This window comes from Salvelinus namaycush, chromosome 1 (genome assembly GCF_016432855.1).
Source record: "Salvelinus namaycush isolate Seneca chromosome 1, SaNama_1.0, whole genome shotgun sequence".
NCBI classification, from domain to species: Eukaryota; Metazoa; Chordata; class Actinopteri; order Salmoniformes; family Salmonidae; genus Salvelinus; species Salvelinus namaycush.
The window spans coordinates 82,415,472-82,433,933 of NC_052307.1; the positions used below are offsets into that span (position 1 = coordinate 82,415,472).

The 18,462-nt window shown below is 44.7% G+C and overlaps 1 protein-coding gene across 1 annotated transcript in view; it reads left to right on the plus strand.

The window, feature by feature from the left end:
• The window catches only part of LOC120053311 (probable E3 ubiquitin-protein ligase HERC1), a 32,163-nt gene that overhangs the window by 6,865 nt on the left and 6,836 nt on the right, over positions 1 to 18,462 (plus strand). The window contains exons 2-9 of the mRNA XM_039000444.1: positions 1,994 to 2,176; positions 2,537 to 3,319; positions 3,720 to 3,815; positions 3,988 to 4,182; positions 10,750 to 11,061; positions 12,823 to 12,919; positions 15,524 to 15,667; positions 15,917 to 16,044. Coding sequence (XP_038856372.1) covers positions 2,018 to 2,176; positions 2,537 to 3,319; positions 3,720 to 3,815; positions 3,988 to 4,182; positions 10,750 to 11,061; positions 12,823 to 12,919; positions 15,524 to 15,667; positions 15,917 to 16,044 — 1,914 coding nt within the window. The 5' untranslated portion in view covers positions 1,994 to 2,017. The remainder of the gene's footprint in view (positions 1 to 1,993; positions 2,177 to 2,536; positions 3,320 to 3,719; positions 3,816 to 3,987; positions 4,183 to 10,749; positions 11,062 to 12,822; positions 12,920 to 15,523; positions 15,668 to 15,916; positions 16,045 to 18,462) is intronic.

Genomic DNA, 18,462 nt, shown 5'->3' on the forward strand with positions numbered 1-18,462 from the left:
TATCTCTCCTCTGTCTGTCTGGTTGATGTTAATATATCTCTCCTCTGTCTGTCTGGTTGATGTTAATATATCTCTCCTCTGTCTGTCTGGTCATGTTAATATATCTCTCCTCTGTCTGTCTGTCTGGTTATGTTAATATATCTCTCCTCTGTCTGTCTGGTTGATGTTAATATATCTCTCCTCTGTCTGTCTGTCTGTCTGGTTATGTTAATATATCTCTCCTCTGTATGTCTGGTTGATGTTAATATCTCTCCTCTGTCTGTCTGTCTGGTTGATGTTAATATATCTCTCCTCTGTCTGTCTGGTTATGTTAATATATCTCTCCTCTGTCTGTCTGTCTGTCTGTCTGGTTATGTTAATATATCTCTCCTCTGTCTGTCTGTCTGGTTGATGTTAATATATCTCTCCTCTGTCTGTCTGTCTGGTTGATGTTAATATATCTCTCCTCTGTCTGTCTGTCTGGTTGATGTTAATATATCTCTCCTCTGTCTGTCTGTCTGGTTGATGTTAATATATCTCTCCTCTGTCTGTCTGGTTGATGTCATATCTTATTGTTGTTCCTATGATTGTCTTCCTTTCTTAATGGTTAGGCCTCGTTCATATCTCTCCCCTTGTCCTCCCAGGACTAATGGTTAGGCCTGGTTCATATCGCTCACCTTGTCCTCCCAGGACTAATGGTTAGGCCTGGTTCATATCGCTCACCTTGTCCTCCCAGGACTAATGGTTAGGCCTCGTTAATATCTCTCACCTTGTCCTCCCAGGACTAATGGTTAGGCCTGGTTCATATCTCTCACCTTGTCCTCCCAGGACTAATGGTTAGGCCTGGTTCATATCTCTCACCTTGTCCTCCCAGGACTAATGGTTAGGCCTGGTTCAAATCTCTCACCTTGTCCTCCCAGGACTAATGGTTAGGCCTGGTTCATATCGCTCACCTTGTCCTCCCAGGACTAATGGTTAGGCCTCGTTAATATCTCTCACCATGTCCTCCCAGGACTAATGGTTAGGCCTGGTTCATATCTCTCACCTTGTCCTCCCAGAACTAATGGTTAGGCCTGGTTCATATCTCTCCCCTTGTCCTCCCAGGACTAATGGTTAGGCCTCGTTAATATCTCTCACCTTGTCCTCCCAGGACTAATGGTTAGGCCTCGTTCATATCTCTCACCTTGTCCTCCCAGGACTAATGGTTAGGCCTGGTTAATATCTCTCACCTTGTCTTCCCAGGACTAATGGTTAGGCCTGGTTCATATCTCTCACCTTGTCCTCCCAGGACTAATGGTTAGGCCTGGTTCATATCGCTCACCTTGTCCTCCCAGGACTAATGGTTAGGCCTGGTTCATATCTCTCACCTGGTCCTCCCAGGACTAATGGTTAGGCCTGGTTCATATCTCTCACCTTGTCCTCACAGGACTAATGGTTAGGCCTCGTTAATATCTCTCACCTTGTCCTCCCAGGACTAATGGTTAGGCCTCGTTAATATCTCTCACCCTGTCCTCCCAGGACTAATGGTTAGGCCTCGTTAATATCTGTCACCTTGTCCTCCCAGGACTAATGGTTAGGCCTGGTTCATATCTCTCACCTTGTCCTCCCAGGACTAATGGTTAGGCCTCGTTAATATCTCTCACCCTGTCCTCCCAGGACTAATGGTTAGGCCTCGTTAATATCTCTCACCTTGTCCCCCCAGGACTAATGGTTAGGCCTGGTTCATATCTCTCACCTTGTCCTCCCAGGACTAATGGTTAGGCCTCGTTAATATCTCTCACCTTGTCCTCCCAGGACTAATGGTTAGGCCTCGTTCATATCTCTCACCTTGTCCTCCCAGGACTAATGGTTAGGCCTGGTTCATATCTCTCACCTTGTCCTCCCAGGACTAATGGTTAGGCCTCGTTAATATCTCTCACCTTGTCCTCCCAGGACTAATGGTTAGGCCTGGTTCATATCTCTCACCTTGTCCTCCCAGGACTAATGGTTCATATCTCTCACCTTGTCCTCCCAGGACTAATGGCGGCAGAGTGACATCATGGCCCTGATGATTCCTCCAGTGAAGCTCAAATGGCTGGAGCACCTGAACGCCTCGTGGATCACGGACGACAGCGAGTCCATCTCCACGCGGGAGGGCGTGTCCGTGCTCTACTCCAAGCTGCTCACCAACAAGGAAGTGGTCCTCCTACCCCAGCAGGTGAGAGCAGAATGAGATGAGTTCATGTCTGTGTTCCAAATGGAACTTTTGGTTCTCTGTTTAGGCCATATTGCGACACAGCCAATACTTTATTGTCTGCATTGCGTAGAAATTAGTTTTGCGTCACGTGCTCTATGTCATCACCAAGCCTGAGTGACAGTTTGTTTGTACTCTCGTACCAACTCCTTGTCAGTCTCTATCATGCCCAACATCAGTTGGTTCTGAGCACAAACAGATCTGGGACCAGAATAAAAGTTTAATGAGGCCCACAGTGAAACATCCCATAGCTAACATAGTACAACACCGCATCGTCACCACAACACACATAACACAGGCCTAATGTCACTGCTGTGTCCACAGGTGCTGTGTCTGAAGGGACCCCAGCTGCCAGACTTTGAGCGTGAGTCCCTGTCCAGCGATGAACAGGAACATTACCTCGACGCCCTCCTCAGCAGCCAGATGGCGTTGGCCAAGATGGTGTGTTCCGACTCGCCCTTCGCCTCAGCTCTCCGCAAACGCCTGCTAGTCCTCCAGAGGATCTTCTTCGCTCTGTCCAACAAGCACCACGACAAGGGCAAGGTCAAGCAGCAGCAGCACTCTCCCGAGAACAGCTCCGGATCGTCCGACCTGCGCTCTGTCGGCGAGCGGCCGCGGTCCAGCACCGACGCGCTGATCGAGATGGGGGTCCGCACGGGCCTCAGTCTGCTGTTCGCTTTGCTCCGTCAGAGCTGGATGATGCCGCCGCCCGGACCCGGAGGACTCAACCTCTGCAACGATGTCATCCACACGGCCATGGACGTGGTCTCCTCCCTGCCGCCCCTCTCCCTGGCCAACGAGAGTAAGATCCCTCCTATGGGCCTGGACTGCCTGACCCAGGTCACCACCTTCCTCAAGGGAGTGACCATGCCGAACTCTGGGGCGGACGTCTTGGGTCGGAGGCTGGCGTCGGAGCTGTTGCTGGGCCTGGCTGCCCAGAGGGGGTCCCTGAGGTACCTGCTGGAGTGGGTGGAGATGGCCCTGGTGGCGTCCGCCGTGGTCAGCACCATGGAGAAGGAGAAGATGAAGGTGTGTCCGCTGAACCAGGAAGGGCTGATTGGATACGACTGCTTCATGAACATCCTCATGCAGATGAGACGTTCCCTGGTAAGCCGTCCTATAAACAAATCAAATGTATTTATAAAGCCCTTTTTACATCAGCTGATGTCACAAAGTGTACTGTACAGAAACCCAGCCTAAAACCCCAGACAGCAAGCAGTGCAGATGTAGAAGCACGGTGGCTAGGAACAACTCCCTAGACACACTTTATTGTTCATGATTTGTTGCGTACTTCCATTGTGTTCTGTAGGTCTATTGTGCTCTTTGTAAATACCAGATGTAATATATTTGTCCTGTTTCTTCTCCAGCGCTCCTTTATTCTCATTGCTCTTGATTGATTATGTTTACAAGTCATTCCGTATGGTCCCATTTACCATATGCCGTGTACTATGGCTATATGTAGCTGTGGATCTAACTGTGTATCTGATGTCTCCTGACTGTCGACCAGGGCTCGTCTGCAGACAGGAGTCAGTGGAGGGAACCAACACGTACATCAGACGGGCTGTGCTCTTTGTATGAAGCAGCTCTCTGTCTGTTCGAAGAGGTAAAATATCCACTCAAATACCATTTTTACAGGTCAATTTACGTTCTTTTTTTTTTGTTGTCTTCTGAAAAGCTTTTATATTGCTTATGAATGCAATATGTATGGGTTATGAAGTCATGGTTTACATGTAGGTAGGTAGCCTTCTCAAGTAAAAGCGCTCATTTCCTCCCAGGTGTGCAGGATGGCGTCAGACTACTCCCGTACCTGTGCCAGCCCAGACAGCCTCCAGACCGGCGAGGCTCCCATGGTGTCAGAGACGTGTGAGGTGTACGTCTGGGGCAGTAACAGCTCTCACCAGCTGGTGGAGGGAACACAGGAGAAGATCCTCCAGCCCAAGTTGGCTCCCAGCTTCGCCGACGCACAGACGGTAAGAGACCACAGGTCTCCAAAGGTGTGTGTGTGTGTCATTTCCTGTTTGTCTTTTTTTTTTTTTTTTTTAAAGCTAGTGGTTCTCAAAGCTCTTCTCGGTGGACCTCCAGACGTTTCACAATTTTGTTTTGGCCCTGAATTAGCTCACCTGATTCATCTAGTCAAGGACTTGATGATTAGTTGAATCAGTTGGGATAGCTCTGAATTAGTTAAAATACATGGGCTTGGGGGGGCCCAGAGGTTTGACAACCACTGGTTTATAAGGAAAGCTGATTCCCCTCAGTATTACGTCTCTTGAGAAGTTAGCTAGTGTAGCCTAGTTGTGAGAGGAGACAGAACTAACAACCACTGGTTTATAAGGAAAGCTGATTCCCCTCAGTAATACAGTGGGGCAAAAAAGTACACTGCTCAAAAAAATAAAGGGAACACTAAAATAACACATCCTAGATCTGAATGAATGAAATATTCTTATTAAATACTTTTTTCTTTACATAGTTGAATGTGCTGACAACAAAATCACACAAAAATTATCAATGGAAATCAAATTTATCAACCCATGGAGGTCTGGATTTGGAGTCACACTCAAAATTAAAGTGGAAAACCACACTACAGGCTGATCCAACTTTGATGTAATGTCCTTAAAACAAGTCAAAATGAGGCTCAGTAGTGTGTGTGGCCTTCACGTGCCTGTATGACCTCCCTACAACGCCTGGGCATGCTCCTGATGAGGTGGCGGATGGTCTCCTGAGGGATCTCCTCCCAGACCTGGACTAAAGCATCCGCCAACTCCTGGACAGTCTGTGGTGCAACGTGGCGTTGGTGGATGGAGCGAGACATGATGTCCCAGATGTGCTCAATTGGATTCAGGTCTGGGGAACGGGCGGGCCAGTCCATAGCATCAATGCCTTCCTCTTGCAGGAACTGCTGACACACTCCAGCCACATGAGGTCTAGCATTGTCTTGCATTAGGAGGAACCCAGGGCCAACCGCACCAGCATATGGTCTCACAAGGGGTCTGAGGATCTCATCTCGGTACCTAATGGCAGTCAGGCTACCTTTGGCGAGCACATGGAGGGCTGTGCGTCCCCCCAAAGAAATGCCACCCCACACCATGACTGACCCACCGCCAAACCGGTCATGCTGGAGGATGTTGCAGGCAGCAGAACGTTCTCCACGGCGTCTCCAGACTCTGTCACGTCTGTCACATGTGCTCAGTGTGAACCTGCTTTCATCTGGGAAGAGCACAGGGCGCCAGTGGCGAATTTGCCAATCTTGGTGTTCTCTAGCAAATGCCAAACGTCCTGCACGGTGTTGGGCTGTAAGCACAACCCCCACCTGTGGACGTCGGGCCCTCATACCACCCTCATGGAGTCTGTTTCTGACCGTTTGAGCAGACACATGCACATTTGTGGCCTGCTGGAGGTCATTTTGCAGGGCTCTGGCAGTGCTCCTCCTGCTCCTCCTTGCACAAAGGCGGAGGTAGCGGTCCTGCTGCTGGGTTGTTGCCCTCCTACGGCCTCCTCCACGTCTGATGTACTGGCCTGTCTCCTGGTAGCGCCTCCATGCTCTGGACACTACGCTGACAGACACAGCAAACCTTCTTGCCACAGCTCGCATTGATGTGCCATCCTGGATGAGCTGCACTACCTGAGCCACTTGTGTGGGTTGTAGACTCCGTCTCATGCTACCACTAGAGTGAAAGCACCACCAGCATTCAAAAGTGACCAAAACATCAGCCAGGAAGCATAGGAACTGAGAAGTGGTCTGTGGTCACCACCTGCAGAACCACTCCTTTATTGGGGGTGTCTTGCTAATTGCCTATAATTTCCACCTGTTGTCTATTCCATTTGCACAACAGCATGTGAAATGTTTTGTCAATCAGTGTTGCTTCCTAAGTGGACAGTTTGATTTCGCAGAAGTGTGATTGACTTGGAGTTACATTGTGTTGTTTAAGTGTTCCCTTTATTTTTTTGAGCAGTGTATTTAGTCAGCCACCAATTGTGCAAGTTCTCCCACTTAAAAAGATGAGGCCTGTAATTTTCATCATAGGTACACTTCAACTATGACGGACAAAATGAGAAAACAAATCCAGAAAATCACATTGTAGGATTTTTTATGAATTTATTTGCAAATTATGGTGGAAAATAAGTATTTGGTCACCTACAAACAAGCAAGATTTCTGGCTCTCACAGACCTGTAACTTCTTCTTTAAGAGGCTCCTCTGTCCTCCATTCGTTACCTGTATTAATGGCACCTGTTTGAACTTGTTATCAGTATAAAAGACACCTGTTCACAACCTCAAACATTCACACTCCAAACTCCACTATGGCCAAGACCAAAGAGCTGTCAAAGGACACCAGAAACAAAATTGTAGACCTGCACCAGGCTGGGAAGACTGAATCTGCAATAGGTAAGCAGCTTGGTTTGAAGAAATCAACTGTGGGAGCAATTATTAGGAAATGGAAGACATACAAGACCACTGATAATCTCCCTCAATCTGGGGAACCACGCAAGATCTCACCCCGTGGGGTCAAAATGATCACAAGAACGGTGAGCAAAAATCCCAGAACCACACGGGGGGACCTAGTGAATGACCTGCAGAGAGCTGGGACCAAAGTAACAAAGCCTACCATCAGTAACACACTACGCCGCCAGGGACTCAAATCCTGCAGTGCCAGACGTGTCCCCCTGCTTAAGCCAGTACATGTCCAGGTCCGTCTGAAGTTTGCTAGAGAGCATTTGGATGATCCAGAAGAAGATTGGGAGAATGTCATATGGTCAGATGAAACCAAAATAGAACTTTTTGGTAAAAACTCAACTCGTCGTGTTTGGAGGACAAAGAATGCTGAGTTGCATCCAAAGAACACCATACCTACTGTGAAGCATGGGGGTGGAAACATCATGCTTTGGGGCTGTTTTTCTGCAAAGGGACCAGGACGACTGATCCGTGTAAAGGAAAGAATGAATGGGGCCATGTATCGTGAGATTTTGAGTGAAAACCTCCTTCCATCAGCAAGGGCATTGAAGATGAAACGTGGCTGGGTCTTTCAGCATGACAATGATCCCAAACACACCGCCCGGGCAACGAAGGACTGGCTTCGTAAGAAGCATTTCAAGGTCCTGGAGTGGCCTAGCCAGTCTCCAGATCTCAACCCCATAGAAAATCTTTGGAGGGAGTTGAAAGTCCGTGTTGCCCAGCAACAGCCCCAAAACATCACTGCTCTAGAGGAGATCTGCGTGGAGGAATGGGCCAAAATACCAGCAACAGTGTGTGAAAACCTTGTGAAGACTTACAGAAAACGTTTGACCTCTGTCATTGCCAACAAAGGGTATATAACAAAGTATTGAGATAAACTTTTGTTATTGACCAAATACTTATTTTCCACCATAATTTGCAAATAAATGCATTAAAAATCCTACAATGTGATTTTCTGGATTTTTTCCCCTCATTTTTCTGTCATAGTTGAAGTGTACCTATGATGAAAATTACAGGCCTGTCTCATCTTTTTAAGTGGGAGAACTTGCACAATTGGTGGCTGACTAAATACTTTTTTGCCCCACTGTAAGTCTCTTGAGAAGTTAGCTAGTGTAGCCTAGTTCTGAGAGGAGACAGAACTGACAACACCTGGTTTATAAGGAAAGCTGATTCCCCTCAGTATTAAGTCTCTTGAGAAGTTAGCTAGTGTAGCCTAGTTCTGAGAGGAGACAGAACTGACAACACCTGGTTTATAAGGAAAGCTGATTCCCCTCAGTATTACGTCTCTTGAGAAGTTAGCTAGTGTAGCCTAGTTGTGAGAGGAGACAGAACTTATTAAGAAGAGACAAAGTGAAGTCAGAAACCTGCAGAAACCTTTCATGGATTAAAAAGTAAAGGTGCTTCCCATCTTCTGTTTCCCGATCATGGTTGGTTATTGAAATATTAAATGAAGCTTTGGCGGTATTCAGATTGTCATACCTTCAAGCCGACCTTGTGCTACACCAGGATATTTGGTAATACCGGCCAATGAACACAATGGGCACAATTTTCAACCCCCACTGAGTTTCTATAATCCGAAGGTTAGCAATGCTAACAAGTACATTTAAAAATCCCATAGAGAATGTTAACCAAATGCTAACGATTTTATACAGTATCTGACATAGACAATTTTTCAGGACAGACATCCTAGCTCATAAAGTTACGCAAAAATGCTACTCACAGTTTGCTGCACGCACAAAACAAATATTAGACAGAAAGGGAAAGGGGGGATACCTAGTCAGTTGTACAACTGAATACGTTCAACTGAAATGTGTCTTCCTCATTTAACCCAACCCCTCAATCAGAGAGGTGCGGGGGGGGGGGGCTGTCTTAATCGACATCCACGTCATCTCTTGATCCTCTTGATTCTCTGCTGTTACCAAGAGAAGCTAACCACTTAGCTAGATAGCTAACTAGCTACTAAATTAGTACAGAGCATTTAGCACATTTTAGACAGTTAATTTAATAATTATAAGATATCTAGCTGGCAAACATTTAGTTGTGAATTCCATATGGCAACTAGATAGCCTGGCGAGTGCTGCACAACCAGTGAGTGACTCACAAGCAATGATGTGTATAATCCCTGGATGACTGACAGGGGTTGCTGTATTGAAGCCACAGGGCAGCCATCTTGGTACTCCTCCTCCGTTGTAAAAAAAGTTATAGAAATGTATTTATAAATGTCTACATTCGTTATTATCTTTATTATCATTATCTTAATGCATACTTTTAACATAAAAAGATAAACATAAAAATGTTCAATAAAATAATATATGTTTTTTTAAATCCTTAAAATATATTTTTGGGGAAAGGACTAATGTTACTGTCTCCATTACAACAGAAAAATACTTAAATACATGTCGTTTTGTCCTTTGAAACATTTAATTGAAATACTGTAGAGTTCTATCCATTCCTATGGAGGACTACTCCTACTGGGAGGAGCCAAAATGGCCGACCGGTGGCTTCAAAGCCTCTCAATGACCAGTACATAGTATCAGCAATCCAGGGTTAATATACATGATTGCTCACAAGGCTCCGGGTCTCTGGTCGTTGTGTGCTTGTAACCAAACACCGTGTGACTGGGGACTACCGATAAGCTTCATAATGGATAATGATGTGACAGGTGAAATTAAGAACACAATCTTCTTTATATCCTAACGTATTACACCAGTTGACTGCAGGTATTTAACCTCAAAAGTAGCTTCTACATTTTTTTTATGTATTATATATAATTTTTTTTATTGAATAAATTATTTCTACGTTATTGACGGTATTGGAAAAACCATCCTGTGGCTATTTCCAAATACCCCGGTATACGGTATACCGTCCAAGTGTAACCGGTGTGAAATGGCTAGCTAGTTATTCTATACTGTCGGTATACCGTCCAAGTGTAACCGGTGTGAAATGGCTAGCTAGTTATACTATACTGTATACCGTCCAAGTGTAACCGGTGTGAAATGGCTAGCTAGTTATACTATACTATCGGTATACCGTCCAAGTGTAACCGGTGTGAAATGGCTAGCTAGTTATACTATACTATACGGCACAGGTGTCAAACTCATTCCACGGGGGGCCGAGTGTCTGCGGGTTTTCGCTCCTCCCTTGTACTTGATTGATGAATTAACATCACTAATTAGTTAGGAACTCCCCACACCTGGTTGTCTAGGGCTTTATTGAAAGGAAAAACCAAAAACCTGCAGACACTAGGCCCTCCGTGGAATGAGTTTGACACCCCTGCTATACGGTATACCGTCCAAGTGTATAAATGGCTAGCTAGTTATACTATACTATCAGTATACCGTCTAAGCCTATATTGAATGTCTTAAACCAGTGTTCCTTAATGCTGGTCCTGGGACCCAAAACAGCTGCACATTTACATGTTCTGCCCTAGGACTACACACCCAATTCCTCTCATCAAAGGCTTGATGCTGGGTTGATTAGTGAAATCAGGTGTTTAAGTGCTTTAAACTACAAAGTGCATCCAGAATGACCTTCAACCCCTAGAGCCCAGCACCCAGTCCAAGGAGACTGTAGTTAAAACATTCCTGGGGAAAAAAGTGACACTCCAATCAGTTATTGTCGGAGCGGCAGGGTGGCCTAGTGGTTAGAGCATTGGACTAGTAACTGAAAGGTTGCAAGTTCGAATCCCCGAGCTGACAAGGTATAAATCTGTCGTTCTGCCCCCTGAACAAGGCAGTTAAATCCACTGTTCCAAGGCCGTCATTGAAAATAAGAATTTGTTCTTAACTGACTTGCCTAGTTAAATAAAGGTGAAGGAAAACTGTGATTCCCTGAACACTCCAATCAAAAGTTAGGCTGCGTAATAATCAGTGTTTAAAAATGACTTAGGTGATTCCCATAACACCAGTTATTGTTATCCCAGGGTTAAGGAAAACTGTGATTCCCAGAAACTGTTTGAGCACCAGGCCATAAAAGTGATGTTTGAAAGAGATAAATGGCCCTGACTGGATCAGAAATCTTCACAGATTGTTAGGAAATGCCCATTGACAAGTGTGAATCCTAAACCCTGTGCTTGTCTGTCCGTGTCAGATTGAGGCAGGCCAATATTGCACCTTCGTCATCTCTTCTGACGGCTCTGTCAGAGCCTGTGGTAAAGGCAGCTACGGCAGATTGGGTCTGGGAGACTCCAACAACCAATCAACTCTCAAGAAGCTGACCTTTGAACCTCACCGTGCCATCAAAAAGGTGACGTCTTCGAAGGGGTCGGACGGACACACACTGGCCTTCACCACGGAGGGAGAGGTGTTCAGTTGGGGAGACGGGGACTATGGAAAGTTGGGGCATGGGAACAGCTCCACACAGAAGTACCCCAAACTCATCCAGGGACCTCTGCAGGGAAAGGTAGGACTAGACCACCACATACCATCGACCACCACAGCCCCCAGACCACCACAGCCCCCAGACCACCACATCCCCCAGACCACCACAGCCCATAGACCACCACAGCCCCCAGACCACCACAGCCCCCAGACCACCACAGCCCCCAGACCACCACATCCCCCAGACCACCACAGCCCCCAGACCACCACAGCCCCCAGACCACCACAGCACCAGACCACCACAGCCCCCAGACCACCACAGCCCCCAGACCACCACATCCCCCAGACCACCACAGCCCCCAGACCACCACAGCCCCCAGACCACCAAATCCCCCAGACCACCAAATCCCCCAGACCACCACAGCCCATAGACCACCACAGCACCAGACCACCACAGCCCCCAGACCACCACATCCCCCAGACCACCACAGTCCCAGACCACCACATCCCCCAGACCACCACAGTCCCAGACCACCACATCCCCCAGACCACCACAGCCCATAGACCACCACAGCCCATAGACCACCACAGCCCCCAGACCACCACAGCCCATAGACCACCACAGCCCCCAGACCACCACAGCCCCAGACCACCACAGCCCCAGACCACCACAGCCCATAGACCACCACAGCCCCCAGACCACCACAGCCCCCAGACCACCACAGCCCCAGACCACCACAGCCCATAGACCACCACAGCCCCCAGACCACCACAGCCCCAGACCACCACAGCCCATAGACCACCACAGCCCCCAGACCACCACATCCCCCAGACCACCACAGCCCCCAGACCACCACAGCCCATAGACCACCACAGCACCAGACCACCACATCCCCCAGACCACCACAGTCCCAGACCCCCACATCCCCCAGACCACCACAGCCCATAGACCACCACAGCCCCCAGACCACCACAGCCCATAGACCACCACAGCCCCCAGACCACCACAGCCCCAGACCACCACAGTCCCAGACCACCACATCCCCCAGACCACCACAGCCCCCAGACCACCACAGCCCATAGACCACCACAACCCCAGACCACCACAGTCCCAGACCACCACATCCCCCAGACCACCACATCCCCCAGACCACCACAGCCCATAGACCACCACATCCCCCAGACCACCACAGCCCCCAGACCACCACAGCCCATAGACCACCACAGCCCCCAGACCAATACAGCACCAGACCACCACAGCACCAGACCACCACAGCCCATAGACCACCACAACCCCAGACCACCACAACCCCAGACCACCACAGTCCCAGACCACCACAGCCCCCGACCACCACAGCCCATAGACCACCACATCCCCCAGACCACCACAGCCCCAGACCACCACAGCCCCCAGACCACCACAGCCCCCAGACCACCACAGCCCCCAGACCACCACAGCCCCCAGACCACCACAGCCCCCAGACCACCACATCCCCCAGACCACCACCGTCCCAGACCACCACATCCCCCAGTCCACCACAGCCCCCAGACCACCACAGCCCCCAGACCACCACAGCCCCCAGACCATCACAGCCCCAGACCACCACAGCCCCCAGACCACCACGTTCAAAAGCAGCTGGAACATTGTTTGAATGAACTATAGTCATTTAATTATCCCGGGAGTTATCGGGAAATAATGCATGCTCTAGAAAAGCCCTTCCAAGCCAATCAGAAAAGGGGTTTTCAACAATATCATGGTATAATAATGTGTAATTTCATTAAACAAGTTTTAGTGTGTTTGTCCTCATGTCTCAATCCTGAATGTTGACTGTTGTTGTGCCAGGTGGTGGTGTGTGTGTCAGCGGGCTACCGACACAGTGCAGCGGTCAGTGAGGACGGAGAGCTCAACACCTGGGGTGAAGGAGACTTCGGGAGATTAGGTCAATATTACCACCCTGAACATTATTAACACTGAACATTATTAACACTGAACATTATTACCACCCTGAACATTATTACCACTGAACATTATTACCACTGAACATTATTACCACTGAACATTATTACCACTGAACATTATTAACACTGAACATTATTAACACTGAACATTATTACCACTGAACATTATTACCACTGAACATTATTACCACTGAACATTATTAACACTGAACATTATTACCACTGAACATTACTAACACTGAACATTATTAACACTGAACATTATTAACACTGAACATTATTAACACTGAACATTATTAACACTGAACATTATTAACACTGAACATCATTAACATTGAACATTATTAACACACTGAACATTAACACTGAACATTATTACCACTGAACATTACCACTCTGATCATTATTACCACCCTGAACATTATTAACACTGAACATTATTAACCCTGAACATTAACACTGAACATTATTAACCCTGAACATTATTACCACTGAACATTACCACTCTGATCATTATTACCACCCTGAACATCATTAACATTGAACATTATTAACACACTGAACATTAACACTGAACATTATTAACACTGAACATTATTAACCCTGAACATTATTAACCCTGAACATTATTAACACTGAACATTATTAACACTGAACATTATTAACACTGAACATCATTAACACTGAACATTATTAACACTGAACATTACCACCCTGAACATTATTAACACTGAACATTATTAACACTGAACATTATTAACACTGAACATTATTACCACTGAACATTATTACCACTGAACATTATTAACACTGAACATTATTAACACTGAACATTATTAACACTGAACATTACTAACACGGAACATTATTAACACTGAACATTATTAACACTGAACATTATTACCACTCTGATCATTATTAACACACTGAACATTAACACTGAACATTATTAACACTGAACATCATTAACATTGAACATTATTAACACACTGAACATTAACACTGAACATCATTAACATTGAACATTATTAACACTGAACATTATTAACATTGAACATTATTAACATTGAACATTATTAACATTGAACATTATTAACACTGAACATTATTAACACTGAACATTATTAACATTGAACATTATTAACACTGAACATTATTAACACTGAACATTATTAATACTGAACATTATTAACACTGAACATTATCAGCACTCTGAACATTATTAACTCTGAACTTTATTACCACTGAACATTATTAACACTGAACATTATTAACACTGAACATTATTAACACTGAACATTATTAACACTGAACATTATTAACACTGAACATTATTAACACTGAACATTATTAACCCTGAACATTATTAACACTGAACATTATTAACACTGAACATTATTAACCCTGAACATTACTAACACTGAACATTATTAATACTGAACATTATTAACCCTGAACATTATTAACACTGAACATTATTAACACTGAACATTATTAACACTGAACATCATTAACACTGAACGTTATTAACACTGAACATTATTGGTTGATAATATATTTCTCCTGTCTGGTTGATAATATATTTCTCCTGTCTGGTTGATAATATATTTCTCCTCTGTCTGGTTGATAATATATTTCTCTACTGTCTGGTTGATAATATATTTCTCCCCTGTCTGGTTGATAATATATTTCTCCACTGTCTGGTTGATAATATATTTCTCTACTGTCTAGTTGATAATATATTTCTCCCCTGTCTGGTTGATAATATATTTCTCCCCTGTCTGGTTGATAATATATTTCTCCCCTGTCTGGTTGATAATATATTTCTCCTCTGTCTGGGTGATAATATATTGCTCCTGTCTGGTTGATAATATATTTCTCCTCTGTCTGGTTGATAATATATTTCTCCCCTGTCTGGTTGATAATATATTTCTCTACTGTCTGGTTGATAATATATTTCTCTCCTGTCTGGTTGATAATATATTTCTCTACTGTCTGGTTGATAATATATTTCTCCACTGTCTGGTTGATAATATATTTCTCCACTGTCTGGTTGATAATATATTTCTCTACTGTCTAGTTGATAATATATTTCTCCCCTGTCTGGTTGATAATATATTTCTCCCCTGTCTGGTTGATAATATATTTCTCCCCTGTCTGGTTGATAATATATTTCTCCTCTGTCTGGGTGATAATATATTTCTCCTCTGTCTGGTTGATAATATATTTCTCCTCTGTCTGGTTGATAATATATTTCTCCTCTGTCTGGTTGATAATATATTTCTCTTCTGTCTGGTTGATAATATATTTCTCCTCTGTCTGGTTGATAATATATTTCTCCCCTGTCTGGTTGATAATATATTTTTCCTGTCTGGTTGATAATATATTTCCTCACTGTCTGGTTGATAATATATTTCTCCCCTGTCTGGTTGATAATATATTTCTCCTCTGTCTGGTTGATAATATATTTCTCCCCTGTCTGGTTGATAATATATTTCTCTACTGTCTGGTTGATATGTTGATAATATATTTCTCCTCTGTCTGGTGTCTTGACATATCTCTCCTCTCTGTGTTTTGGTGTGCAGGTCACGGAGACAGCAACAGCAGAAACATTCCTACTCTGGTCAAAGACATCAGTAACGTAGGAGAGGTGTCTTGTGGGAGTTCTCACACCATAGCTTTGTCAAAAGATGGCCGCACCGTGTGGTCCTTCGGAGGGGGAGACAATGGTGGGTGAAGGCTCAGGACGCAACACTGGAATCCATCGGATGTTTTTATATTAACATCGTTATTTTCGAAACGATCAATATATCTCTAAATGTCGACATATATATGGAAATATAAAAGGCAATATAAATCAATAAATATTGTTTATTGTGTAATTCTGTCTTCATATTGAAGAATGGGTTTTACTTAAATGATACGATTGGCAATATGTCTCTAAATGTCTCTGAATGTGTAATTTGTCTATCCTGCAGGGAAACTGGGGCATGGAGATACAAACCGTGTCTATAAACCCAAAGTAGTGGAGGCCTTGCAGGGGATGTTTATAAGGAAAGTGTGTGCTGGAAGCCAGTCCTCCCTGGCCCTAACCTCCACTGGACAGGTACGAATTACTGTTTACTGACTTTTTACTGACTTTTTACTGACTGTTTACTGACTGTTTTACTGACTGGTTTACTGACTGGTTTACTGACTGGTTTACTGGCTGGTTTACTGCCTGGTTTACTGCCTGTTTTACGGACTGTTTACTGACTGTTTTACTGACTGGTTTACTGACTGTTTACTGACTGGTTTACTGACTGTTTACTGACTGTTTACTGACTGTTTACTGACTGTTTACTGACTGTTTACTGACTGTTTACTGACCGTTGACTGACTGTTTACTGACTGTTTACTGACTGTTTTACATTTTAGAAACGGGAGGGAGGAATCTGCAACATTTGCAACTTAATCTTTCAGGGAACTCATTTTCAGTTGTCTTTTGTAAAATAGTTGTTTTTTTTACTTCAAGGGAGGGATGGTATCCTGGTTAAATACAAGTTAAATGAACTGTATTGCACAGGGATGGGTCACGACAACAGCAACAACGACAGACAATGCCTTGGGGATCAAAACACTGGCTGTGTCTTGGGTGGTAGAGCGGGTTTGATCTTGGAATTCTGCTAGTCAACGATTCAAGGAATTCTTTCATTTGTGAATACACAGAAGTCTATTTTGTTGGTATAATCTCTTCCTGGTTGTGTGGAGTGTTGATGTTTTCACTTACACTATATTATATTTCCAGTAGCAATGATCTCTGGTACTCTGTGTCTGGTCATAGTAAGAAAGAAACACAACTTCTGTTATTCACATTATGTTGCTCACTGTGTTACTGTAACCAGGATGTTAAAATAAGTACTTATCACAAGGTGTTTTTATATGTTTACATACAGTTCCCTTTTGTCCAACTGACAATACTATCAAAGATTTTTTACAACTAAACCAAGATAGACCACAGCCTGTCGTTTCCAATGGGAACAAACGAGTCATAGTGGGCAGACTACAACACAGGACCAGTTACTACAACACAGGACCAGTCACTACAACACAGGACCAGTTACTACAACACAGGACCAGTTACTACAACACAGGACCAGTTACTACAACACAGGACGACACAGGACCAGTTACTACAACACAGGACCAGTTACTACAACACAGGACCAGTTACTACAACACAGGACGACACAGGACCAGTTACTACAACACAGGACGACACAGGACCAGTCACTACAACACAGGACCAGTTACTACAACACAGGACCAGTTACTACAACACAGGACCAGTTACTACAACACAGGACCAGTTACTACAACACAGGACCAGTAACTACAACACAGGACGACACAGGACCAGTTACTACAACACAGGACATAGAACCAGTCACTAGAACACAGGATATAGAACCAGTCACTAGAACACAGGATATAGAACCAGTCACTAGAACACAGGACATAGAACCAGTCACTAGAACACAGGATGTAGAACACAGGACATAGAACCAGTCACTAGAACCAGTCACTAGAAGCAGTCACTAGAAGCAGTCACTAGAACACAGAACCAGTCACTAGAACCAGTCACTAGAACACAGGATATAGAACCAGTCACTAGAACACAGGACATAGAACCAGTCACTAGAACCAGTTACTAGAACACCGGACAACATAGGATCAGTTACTAGAACACAGGATATAGAACAAGTCACTAGAACCAGTCACTAGAACACAGGACATAGAACCAGTCACTAGAACACAGGACATAGAACCAGTCACTAGAACCAGTCACTAGAACACAGGACATAGAACCAGTCACTAGAACCAGTCACTAGAACACAGGACATAGAACCAGTCACTAGAACCGGTCACTAGAACACATGACATAGAACCAGTCACTAGAACACAGGATATAGAACTAGGCAGGATTAAAAGGGTCTGCATATAAAAAGTAGCCTGGTCCCAGATCTGTTTGTACAGTCTTGCCAACTCCTATGGTTATTGCCATGTCAAATCTGGAAGCAGGCCACATAAAAAGACATTGCAACAGGAAGTTACTTGCAGACAGTATCAATAGAACAACGAGACAGATATTTCCCTGCATGTATAAATGTGAAGCAGCTGCCTGGTGTTTCCACTCACTATGGTAGTGACAGGAAGACCACTGGCTGGCAGTGGGAGAAGATGGAACTAGATTTTGGCAGACATTCTGCTCATTTTCTCATCGATTAAACATTATGTTAATACAGTTCTGTTCCAAAAACTAAAATCTGTTATGAACAGAGTGGACTAAGTTTTGTAGACTTTACCCTTTGCAAAATGTTTTTTTTAAATCGCGTTGTTTAGAAGGACTGAAATGCAAATTGAGTTATTGCACAAATGCACTTTACAGAGGTGTGCGCTAAAGGAAATAATTATGCAGATGCATGCTAGAATGAGCCAATAGAATCTCCCTATCTCGTGATTGGCTCTGCCACCTATGCTGTTT